We start from the raw sequence: 12,145 nt of genomic DNA on the forward strand, positions 1-12,145 counted from the left end.
TGCCACAGAAAGCTCCACTTTAACATTAAACATTTTCAGAGATGGACAGGCAGTTATTAAAATGGGTCATTTGCCAATCAATGTTATTGACCTCATAAATATGCAAATAGGAACATTAACCCAGGGTTTCCAAATGTAGAGTATGAATCCAACTGCCCAGCATTAATTACAAATCCTGGGCAAAGTATAAATAGTGTGCAACATGAAACAAGTTAACCCTGGATTATCCATATGTATAACAATTTCAAGTGCTAAAAAGCATTTTGTGTCATATTCCTTCCTCATCTTTCTCAAAAGTCTTACCCAGGTCCATATCTCCTGCTTTGGGTCTCTGGGAGTATGGGCTTCCTTTATACACAGCATCCAGAAGCTTCTCCTTCACCTGGGTGATAGTGTCACAGTTCAGGCATTTCACAGTCACCTCTGGGCCGTTCTCGTTCTCAGGGTTCACACAGTGAAGAGTCTAAAAGGAGATGAGATTAATCAGCTTCAGCAATTTATTATTAGCATCTGTTTTGAAGAGTTAAAGTACTCTGCACTGTAAAAAGTTAATCAAGTTAAAAATACCAGTGAGCTGCCTACCCCTTTCAAAGAAAATAGTTTATTTTATAGAATAATGATTATTTCGTGACATGAAATGTGTTAAATTATATTGTGACAATATATTACAATAAATTGAATAATACAGAAGAAATTGTCACTTTTCAAAAATATGAAATATATATTTTGGATGTATTTATGCAATAAGTAATAAATGTGCACATACTGTGTATATTTATAATGTATCTATAAATGCAAATACATGCATGTATATACTTAAAAAAAGGATGTTATGTTTAAATATTAAATATATTTATTTATATATATTTTAAAATATAAGAATATCTTATATACAAATTAATAAAAGTAAAATCTTTAAAAAACATACTGTATGTTTGTAAAATCATTGATACATACATATACAAAGTACACATACACATATAATGTAAACTTTTTTCAAATCAATATATCAAAGCAGTATAGCACTAGTTTCCTATATATCATTGCAATACATCACATTTTATTTTCCAGTATGTTCCTATATAATTTTTGTTTTGCAATTGCCTACTGTTGCCATCCTTAAAGCTGTTAAGTGACTGTTTTGAAATGCTCTACATTTTTGAGAAATCCATCAGCAGAATAACACTCTTTACATGTAGTGCACAGAGAATTGACTCAATTAATTTCAACAGAGTTTAGGTTAGCATGTTACTAAGCTAACAGCATGGCGCTTTAAAATTATTTCAAGCTCACTTTTGTCTTATATAATAATTGTGCACATGAATTTTACCTGAGACCATCAGGTAAATTTGGGTTTAATCTTGATGTTATTGCAAATTCAAATATGTAGAGACATAAGGAAACAACAGATGAGTTTGGTAATGTTGTGCACTTGCACTGACCAGAGTCTTGTAGTCAATCTGCTGTCGGATGAGTTTGTCCTCACTGAGAGAGTATCGGGCCTCTCCAGTGATGGCGTCTATAGGGCCTTTTTCCATCTGCTGTTTTATAGCACAGTACAGCATGAAGAGAGGCTCACCTGCACACTCCTGTAGAGAGAAAGAGTGTCAGAAACAACAACAGTGTGTTAGAACTCCGCAATGTCATGAATACATGCACTGTGACTCTTTCACCTCATAAAAAGTGGAAGACAAAGCAAAAAGATGACGCAATCGATAGCCCTTCTTTCCTTTCATAGTAACACACGGACATAAAATGCATTTCAGGTATGTATATTGAGCAAAACTTGATTACTGATAAACTGTCACTTCAGATGTGAAAAACAAGCAGCTATAATGGTGCACCGCTTTCAAATAATCACAAGGACTTGCCAATCAATACAACCATTAGCCTCTCACACCCTCAAAAAGCCCCTCTCGAAAAAGACAAACAGTTTAAACGCAGGGGAGAGAGCGAGAGATAGATGGAGGTTAACGATTGGGAGGAAGCACTTAAACCTTTTGTGAAACAAACGGATAGGTGTGGAGAGAGAGATTGCTGGGGTGTGGACTGATAGGTTGTTTTCTGCATTAGCATTAACATCTTTCACGGACTAACAAACAACTTTCAGTTTTCAGTATCTTTGTATTTATGTGCTGGCTGGTTAGATGTCCATTAGCAGTTAACTAGCCTTATGGAGTCTGGCTTATGATTCATAACTTTTTCTGGACAATTAGCATCCACTCAGAGTGCAGACTGATATGTAAAGACAACAGCTAAAACTAAAAACTAAATCGTAAATTGAAATAGAAATAAAACTTTTAATATGTGAAATGATATTTGTAGATTCACATAACAAATATTGTGTGAATTACACATTAAAACACAAATTCTTAAGTTACAATGAATATACTTGCTAATCACTACTTTCTGAGGCAGAAACTATAAAGGATCTGAAGCTACAATGTGAACCGTACTGAAAAAAACAGCTTAAACCAGCCTAGTCTGATTGGCTGGTCCTAGCTGTTTAAGACGGAAATAGCTGGTTTTAGCTGGTCTTCCAGACTGGTTGGGCTGGTAAGGCTGGTTTTAGCTGGTTGTCTCCCAGGTAAGACCAGCCTGGCAGGCTGAAAATCTGGACAAAACCCCTCTAAAACCAGCTTGCTGACCATCTTAAACCAGCTAATAAAAAGGCTGGGAGACCAGTTTTAGCTGTTTCTTTTTTCAGCAGGCAAGCTATAATGAAGTGTAGCCTAATGAGTTTGTGACAGAAATGAGCAATTAGCAATCTTCAGCTTCAGACAGAAAATTTGTGGGAATTAAATATTAACAAAATCTGAAGCTTTAATAAATAAACATTCTAATAGCTAGTTTCTGAAACTACAAATAATCTGAGGAACTGTACTGAGACAGAAATTAACAATGAATGGTTTTAGCCTCAGATTTTGTGCAGAATAATCTTACCATTCGTTTTTTACCTCAAACTAGTGATTAGTAAACTCGTCATTGTAGATTCAGACATAGCAAATATTGTGTGAATTAACACAAAATCTGAAGCAACAATGAATAGTCTCGCTAATCGCTAGTTTCTGAGGCAGAAGCTACAAAAGATCTGAAGCTAGAGTCTGAAGCTATAATGAATTGTAATTAGTTTGAGACAGAAATTAGCAATTAGCAATCTTATTCATTGTAGATTCAGACATGGCAAATATTATGTGAATTACACTTTAACAAAATCTGAATCTACAGTGAATAAACTTGCTAATCGCTAGTTTCTGAGGCAGAAGCTACAATGGATCTGAAGCTGCAATCTGAAGCACCAATGAATTGTAATGAGTTTTTCTGAGACAGAAACTAGCAATTAGCATTCTCATTCATTGTAGCTTCAGATTTTTTGTGGTACTGTGTGAAAACCTTTCTAAGCACTAGTTTCTGCCTCAGAAACGAGTGATTAGCAAGTTTATTCATCTTTGTAGATTCACAGACAGCAAATATTGTGTGAATTACAAATTCGGAAGATACAGTGAATATACTTGCTAATCGCTAGTTTCTGAGGCAGAAGCTACAAAGGACCCAAAGCTACAATCTGAAGCTACTGCAATGAGTTTCTGAGACAGAAACTAGCAATTAGCAATCCTATTCATTGTAGCTTCAGATTTTGTGTGGTACTATGTGAAAAAGCTTTCTGTCTCAGAAACTAGTGATTAACAAGTTTACTTGTTGTAGCTTCAATTTGTCAAGTCAAAATTTTAGATAATTTTAGAAGATTGATCAGGTTCAATGCATGAAACTTGTAAGGCAGAAAAAATTACAGCGAGCTGTCATATGCAAGACACGTCAGGCATGTATCCCTCCTCAACCGACCCCCGACTGAAGTGATTATGATGGGCACGGCGAAACGAGGAAACCCACCGTCTCCCTCCGCCTTACACATACCCACACGAAACAGTTTCCTCTGGTTTCCTCCATCACTTCATCCTGTTTTACTCCACCCACCCTCCCACCATATGCTGTTAACGTCTCGTTAGCATCTGCGCTAATTAAGCCGACAGCTGCTAACGAGAGGGAGCGCGAATACATCACTCTTAGAGACCCCCACTGCAGCGCGCGGGGCCGAGAGACCAGACCTCATCCCACGCTTCAGCTTCATTAAAGAAAGAGACGGAAAGAGAGCGAGAGAGTGCAGACCACATAGCCAGACCTCACCCACCCATAGGGCTAATGAACAGTAGCAGGAAAATATCCTGTTGAAATATAGAGCTAGCATATCAATTATTCCACACCACAGCCTTGAGCAGACCTTTGTTCAAAAGCAGCACTGTGGCCGGAATGTTGATAAAAAAAAGCACTTTGTGAAAAAGATTTGATTTGTGTCAGTTTGCTTCAACTGTGCTGTGTGAGCAGTGTCTTCATATGTGATATTACAAGCTGTGTGTTGGTGACAACAGCTTGTCAGTTCCACTAACTCACGCCACAATCCCATCCGTCTAAAACAGCGCCGCTTTTCCTAATGCTAATTAGCGATCTCAAACTGTCTGCTTCTGAACTTTTGTCAGCTTGCAGAGGAGCCAAACGGGGGCCTGTAAACAGTCAAAGCTTGAAACGGACTTCAAATGAGCAAATTGGAATTGGCTTATTTGGTCTGAAAGGATGAGATCATCCAAAAGCACAAAATTACCCTCATGTCTTTGTTAATCTGCGATAATTCCATAATTCATAAAAGGTATTAGGCAAAATGTAAAAATATTTTCACTTTTAAATGTTTTTAATGAAGTCTCTTATGCTCATCAAAGCTGAATTTATTTGATCAAGACACAGTAAATTTAATAAATAGAGGAAAACAATAAGAAATGTTTCACTAGTAGTAAATCAGCATATAAGAATGATTGTGTGAAACTGAAGACTGGAGTAATGATGCTGAAAACTCAGGAATAAATGACATTTTAGAATATATTATAAAAATAAATTATTTTAAATTGTAACACTATGTCACAATATTAGTGTTTTGATTATTTCTGAGCACATAAATGCAACTTTGGTGAATGCAAAAGACTTTGTATTAGTGCTGTCAAACAATTAATTTAGATAAACGTTTTTGTTTGCATTATATATATATATATATATATATATATATATATATATATATATATATATATATATATATATATATTTATTTATATAAACAATTATTTTTTTACATATACATGAAAGTGTTCATATATACATATTAAATATGAACAATAAACAAACATATAAACAACACTATATACTGATTTTATTAGTAATGTGAATAAATAAGGACAATTTAAATTTTTTTGAATGGACTTCCGTATAAACTACATCTGATGTTCTCAAATAATGCAAAAGCATGTTCAGTTTGTGTCATCGTTAAATGAATCTCTATGAAGTCAAAGTATTCTGGACTCCCGTTTCCTGTTGATTAAAATTCTTCCATTGCATGCTGAGCCCTGCATGATTGAACTAATAAAACCAGAGAGCTGCTAATGCGAGAGTGAGAGAGAGACAGAGAGACAGACAGGGGAGGACCGACTTCCTGGAGCTCAATCACGCTCTGTGAGTGGCATCATGGAGTGAAGCTGGAGGGGGGGCGGGGGGTAGGAGTATATAAAAGGAGATGGAGCTAAGAGCTGATGGAGGCTAGGATGCAGAGGTGCCTGTAGGGATGGCCTCTGAACTGGCGAGCACTGACAGACAGCTTCTGTCTCATTATTTGTCACATCATGTTGGACCTTGTTGTGGAAAGACCCTCTGGTCCCTCTATTCTTGCAGAATAAAGGCAAGTTCAATTTTGTGCTTTTGTATGTGACTGGGTGCATTTTTGTTTTTCAGAGGAGAGTAATTACCGTAATGAAAAGAAATATTCTGTTTGTAATCATTTACTGACTGCAAGGCTGTTTCAAATGCTTCTGCACACCACGAAATGTGATATTTTGAAAGCTTCAAATGTAATGTTAAAACTATTTAAACATAAAATTAAATGTTTAATTTTAAAACAATTTTCATTGGATTAATCATATTTTGCGATTTACAGAACAAATAGAGTAAACAATGGCAAAACTTCCTTTTTAAATGAAATATACCTTAAAACACATATTTGAATTCAGAATTATTCGTAAAGTTGATTTAAACCGAGTCAAAACACTCTCTTTCTGCGTGTGCGTTGCAAAAACTGACTCATAGGAGTCAACTGCTTGTGAATCAGACTTGTGAATCAAACTGTGAAAAACGTTGCTGTTGCTGGAGATAAAGTGGTGCACCATTTAGAAATTGTGGGTCAATAAGATTTTCAATATGCTCATCAAGGATATCAGCATAAACAGTAACATTGTATTTTTAGCATTACTCCAGTCTTCAGTTCACAAAATCTTTCAGGAGTCATTGTAAAATGCTGGTTTTCTGCTTAAGAAACATTTCGGTAAAACTTTACTTTAAGGTGTACTTGTTACTGATGTAACATTTACTTATATTTACTATTATAACACATACACACACCTTAATTATGTGCAAGCAACCCTAAGCCAAACCCCAACCATAGAATAAATACATGTAGTTACTTAATAATACTCAGTAGTTAGCAGTAAATGTATAACTGTACTGTAAAAAGGGCACCCAATATTATCATTATCAATGCTGTATACAATGCTGTCAGTAACAATACTTACTTTTAAGAACTTGTACAGCAGAAAAGTGAACCAGTTCGTAAGCATCTTCTCAGCAACAGACTCAGTTCTTAAAGAGAAAAAGGAAAGAAGAGAATAAGATAAAACATGAATTAAAATTCATACAACACAAAATGCAATCCAAAAGTGAATGAAAGCTTCTCAAAAAAACAATAAAAAAAACCCCACTTTTTTCAAAACAAACCACCAATCTTCATTAAGACCAGACAATTACAGTAATTGGGCGACGTCTTCCATTAATGGCCAACCTGTCGCCAGCCGAAGACCCCCAAAAGCTTCTCCAGAACAGAAGTAATTAAAGCATGCCGTAATTAATGGACTTCAATGCTCCTAATTCATCTGTAGCTGGCAAACGAGAGCGACTGTTAGCGCGAGCTGCTAACTGCATGCTCCTTCCTCCTCAGGCCCACCAGGAGCCTTTTCTGCTGTTCAATAATGCATTCACATAGACTTACCAACTCCCATTACTTCCTTACATAAGATCCTATTATTAAATTATATGCTCATTAATAAACCGGTGAAGGGGAGATAAGGCGAATGGAGTGGGACAACAGGTATTTCATGAGTGGGAAGTGTCCTGAATAGCTCATTAGCGTACTTTAGTAAGTGCGCTACATCAGGGTCAACAGTTGGGTGAGATGGAGGATATCGACTTACATAACTTTCTAAGAAAATTTGAGGTGCTAGGATTTTTGTGGAATTATATGTTAGTCAAGGTTTCTAGCAAAGAAGTCGTGATTTAGTTTTACAATATTTCTGCCCTCTCAATGACACTTTTGAACAGGCTACTGTAGCTTTAAGAGTACTATTACTAAACCTTGATTTTGTTTGTCAGTTCAGGCAACTATTAAGTTTAAGAATTGCCATAATTCTTTTTGAATAGGGGAGTTCACACTGTATATATAACAATAACATCACAGGAGAACAATATAGTTATTTTTCAGCTGATTAATAATAAAAACATTGACAGACAATCAGAACTCATTCAGACCTTGAGCATTTAAACAGGTGACAAAACTACATAATATGTGACCCTTATGTGACTCTTAAGTCGCTGTATATTTGTAGTAATAGCCAAAAATACATTGTATGGGCAAAATGATTGATTTTTCTTTTATGGCAAAAATCATTAGGACATAAGTAAAGATTATGTACCATGAAGATTTTTTGTAAATTTCTCAATATTTTGAGTTTTTGACCTATTCTAAAAAAACACATTTCTATGGGAAAGCTTCTCTATTCAGATTTTAGATTATGTATACATCTCAATTTAAAAAGAAAATTACACTTATGATTGGGTTTGTGGTCCAGGGTCACATATACGGAATGTTACAGTGCATCGGTAAGGATGCTAACATAGTTATCATTACAGTTATGTTCACAGTTATCATTCTTGTTGTGAATGGGCATTAACTCAGTGTGACAGTGTGTGTGTTTTCTCCCACCTCCTGAGCAGCAGTTTAGGGTGGTTCTTGCTCTCAGGTTCTTGTCGATGAGGTCAGAGAGCAGCTGTTTAAGGACTCCTGTAGCGTACTCCATCTCTCCCTGTAGAGCTGTCATGATGAGTGATGCCACATTGCCACGGTCACGCATGGAGAAGGAGCGCTGAGCTTCCAGCGTGCGGATAAATGTCAGCAGGAAGTGCTTCTTGGTGAGGAGTTGACCAAACAGAGTCAAGGCCTTCTCGACATTAGCTTGAACCTGTGGGAAAACACACAGAGCAACTCATTATACAGTGTAGAATTAATTACCACAGCTATGTTGTATTTTGATTAAAGAACTAAATGTCACATGATTCTGCAGAAATCATTCTAATATGATGATTTGCTGCTCAAGAAACATTTCTTATCGGAGGTTGAAAAGAGTTGTGTGTCTTAATATTTGGAAATAGAAATCTGTACCATTATAAAAATAATGGTATATATCTTCAGTGTCAGTTTCGATGAACTTAATCTGTACTTGGAAAAAAAAAAAAATTAACTACTCTAAAAAAAAAAAAAAAAGGGTAGTGTAAATCACTTCCAAAATAGTTGCATACCTAAATTGCGGTCCAGAATTTATTTATTCATATCACTATTTATTCATTTTATGAATTACACATTTAAAAATGAAAAATAAACAAATATCTTCTGCTTTTGTGATTCATGCTTGAGGCCCATTGTGTGGCTGGTTTGAGGCTCAAAAAATTGAATGAATTTGGGGGTGGATCCATCTATTTTAACTGTCCAATAAGAGAAGACGACAATATAAAGTAACATCTGCATTAAACCTGGGTACGTTAAGATATTACGGTAAGTAAAGGTCTTTTTATGTCCAATATTTAGCAAAAAATAATATGACACAATATGACCTCATGTTGTGTCAATCACATTTACGCACGGCCCAAACGCGTTTGTCCATCATAAAAAAATTTAAATCAGGTTTGATTAAACTGATTATTAACTGGAAAATAAATAAAATCAATAAAATGAAATATATAGTAGTGTATAATGTATAGTGATAAGCTATTTAAGTTTGTTTTTTAAACTTATCAACTGTGCACAGTAATACCAGGGACATTTTTAAAGAAAGTTGATGTCGCTTTTAATGTTTTTGACTGACGTATTCTGCCTTTCTGAAACAAAGTCGAAGCCCTTTAGTAAAGTAAACAGCGTTCAGGCAGAAGTCCGCATCAGGGACGTGCAGCTTTCTGATTGACATCAAAGGGAATCCAAGATGCTAGCAGCTCAAAACACAACAGAAGGAAATGCAGAGTGAGGGCGAGGAAGGACAGAGAGAGAAAGAGTATAGCAGGAAGCAGACGTGACCTCAGAGTCCAGGAGCGAAAGGTGGCGATGTGTCCCTCCGTGAGACGCACCTGTCACTTTTCATCTGCCTCGCTCTCTCACATCTTACCTGCACAATTTCTTGAAGCCACATATTTATACTAGCATAATAAAAGCAACATCTTACATGTGTCCAATCTAGCCATGACAAGCCACTGGACATTGTTCTTCGTGTGTGTGTGTGTGTCTTTTTCAGCAGCGTAGGAAGGTTACTTTGGAAATGATACAGATAACAAGTTACCCTATTTAAAGCGTAATAAGTAGTGCAATTATTTCAATTAATTTATCAAAGTAATGTAACTGATGGCATTTGATTACTTTTCATGAATGTTTTCTCTTAATCATTTTAACCAAGGCAGGGTTAACTTTACGGTAGCACTAAACACCGATTACTGTCAGACTTTCAAAATCCTTCATTTTAATTAAAATTATAATAATTACAATCACACTTCAGCACCTCTTTTTACTTTGAGATTGTTCTGAGGTTAAATACACATTTAAAACCTAAGCAAAAATAATCGAATAGCTATGATATTGTTTTCAAATCAAATCTTTGCATAACTACGACGGAAACACAGACGTCTAACAGTTTGAACCGTATTTACTAAACATGTACATCTCAAAACAGCGCTGATGGCCGCAAATATTTCTGTTTGTGATTTACTGACAAGGCGCAAATGAAAGAACGTGACATCTCATTTTCATAATGACCGACGCAATCTACCAAGCACAGTGCTAATAGCGTAAAGATACATTCGGAGTTGGATAATGTGTTCTTCTGGCATTTCAAATAAATTAATGTGTGTCAAAAATCCTTCTACCATGAGCTCTCGGTTCTCTGCTTCCTCCTAGCAACAACAAATGGAGCCATTTTGAGCGCAAAATAGTTTAAGACATGTATATAACAGTGATTTGATCAGCACAAATGTTAGTAAATCATACTGATTCATTTTTAATATATTTAATAAGGTCAGGAGCAAAACTAATTGTGTCCATGCTGTGGTTTTCAGCGCTAATTCTTCACTGCCAAATCCTGACAGCACTATTTTAACGGCAAAACGCTGTGCTCACCCTTAATAAAATAAAAATTTATATTAAAAATTAATAATAATAAAATAAAATAAAATGTAACTAGTTACTCTCCAGCACTGGCATCTACTTAGTAGCCCCACCCACAGTAAAATCTCATTGGTGCAAAATTCAGTTTGATATATAACACTTGGCTGTAACTATCTCACACTGTCGCTGGAAAGTTTTTACGGCTAGTTAGGACAAAGCGCTATAATCCGAAGAAATTACAAAAAACATAAACGAATCTCCAAGCGAGGCTGCCGGAATCAGACTTCAAAGCAAACCTGTTATTGTCCCCTTCAGCACCTTATGTACCATGTAACCTGACAAAGGCCTTTTTTTCCGACAACACAGACTAATAAAGTGCCTCAATTCTTCTCTGCTGAGCCGAATGAAATTTGCAGCCTCTCGGGGAGGCCGATTGTACTGTAGGTTGCTTTGGGGCGAGAAGCTACACAGAGCAATAAGGGCCTGAGCCGCGCGCATAGGCACTTGATTACGCCGGGGACTCGGGGGCAAATACAGTGAAAACAAACCCCAGATGAAATAATAAACATGCGATCCCCGCGCAAGCGAACAGCGTGACCTGCTGTACGCAGGCCGGAGGATGTAGCATGTCGGAGAAATTGAGTATTTAATTGCGCTGACCAGTGCGCTTTGAGGTTTCGTTATTGCTCTCATTTAGTTGCGTTGTTTTCTTTAGCTCGTGCTATTATGTGTCAGTCATTAGCGTCTAGCTTTATTGTACAAGAGGTCACAATCAGTAACGTATTGAACTTGTAAACTCCAAATTGCAGGTTCAAAAGGTTTTTTTCTCCACTCTCTCTCGAGAGTAACCAACCCCATTTATCAGAAGCAAGTGATGTCAAAAAGATTGGTAACCGAACATACAATATACATTATGACCTTTCAAGATTGTTGATCAGGCATCTATGGCACAATCGTAGTTTATACAATCTCAGCATTATGCTGTTTCTAGTATTAGTAGTGCTCTGCGGATTTTTGATAGCATTGTTAGTTCTGCTCTAGGGCTACCGTGGTGATGGCGATGTACTGACCCGTACCTCCATCTCCTTGAGCACTGGGTGGTCCTCAATGCCAGGGAACAGGACCCTCATGGCGTAGGTTCGATAATCCAGGAATGGGATACCAGCTCCATCCAGCTCTTGGGTCAGTTCATGGATGTCAGTTTGGAGTTCAGCGAAAGCTGTGAGGAGAGAAGAAAAGGTAAGCAGAGTTTCTACTACTGACTAGTAGTAGACTACTGACCAATTAAGTGACATGATATATATATATGATTCGGATCAGGGTGCATTTGACAAAATATCTCATAATAGAAGTTAGATTTGCTTTAAGCCTTCCCTAATAAGTACGATATAAAAACGAACTTTAAATAAAGCAGCTGATTGGGAACTCATGAAAACGTGGTCACTGGGAGCCTTGTGCAATAATAGGTACTTGTTGGGTAAACAGAAGCAATGCTAAGTCTGTCAATCTGTTTGTTTATCCGGTTTATGACTAATTTGGTTTTGCTATTTGAAAAGAGCGGGAGGGAAGAGATGTAAGAGA

General features: G+C 36.6%; 1 protein-coding gene across 1 annotated transcript in view; it reads right to left on the reverse strand.

The window, feature by feature from the left end:
* Positions 1–12,145, reverse strand: part of LOC122328577 (plexin-A1-like) — a gene marked incomplete at its 5' end in the record, with an annotated part of 73,459 nt that overhangs the window by 13,820 nt on the left and 47,494 nt on the right. The window contains 6 exon segments of the mRNA XM_043224322.1: positions 304–463; positions 1,443–1,589; positions 6,663–6,729; positions 8,126–8,162; positions 8,165–8,381; positions 11,641–11,783. Of these exon segments, the coding sequence (XP_043080257.1) occupies positions 304–463; positions 1,443–1,589; positions 6,663–6,729; positions 8,126–8,162; positions 8,165–8,381; positions 11,641–11,783 (771 nt within the window).

The sequence above is a fragment of the Puntigrus tetrazona genome, chromosome 23 (genome assembly GCF_018831695.1).
Source record: "Puntigrus tetrazona isolate hp1 chromosome 23, ASM1883169v1, whole genome shotgun sequence".
Classification (NCBI taxonomy): domain Eukaryota; kingdom Metazoa; phylum Chordata; class Actinopteri; order Cypriniformes; family Cyprinidae; genus Puntigrus; species Puntigrus tetrazona.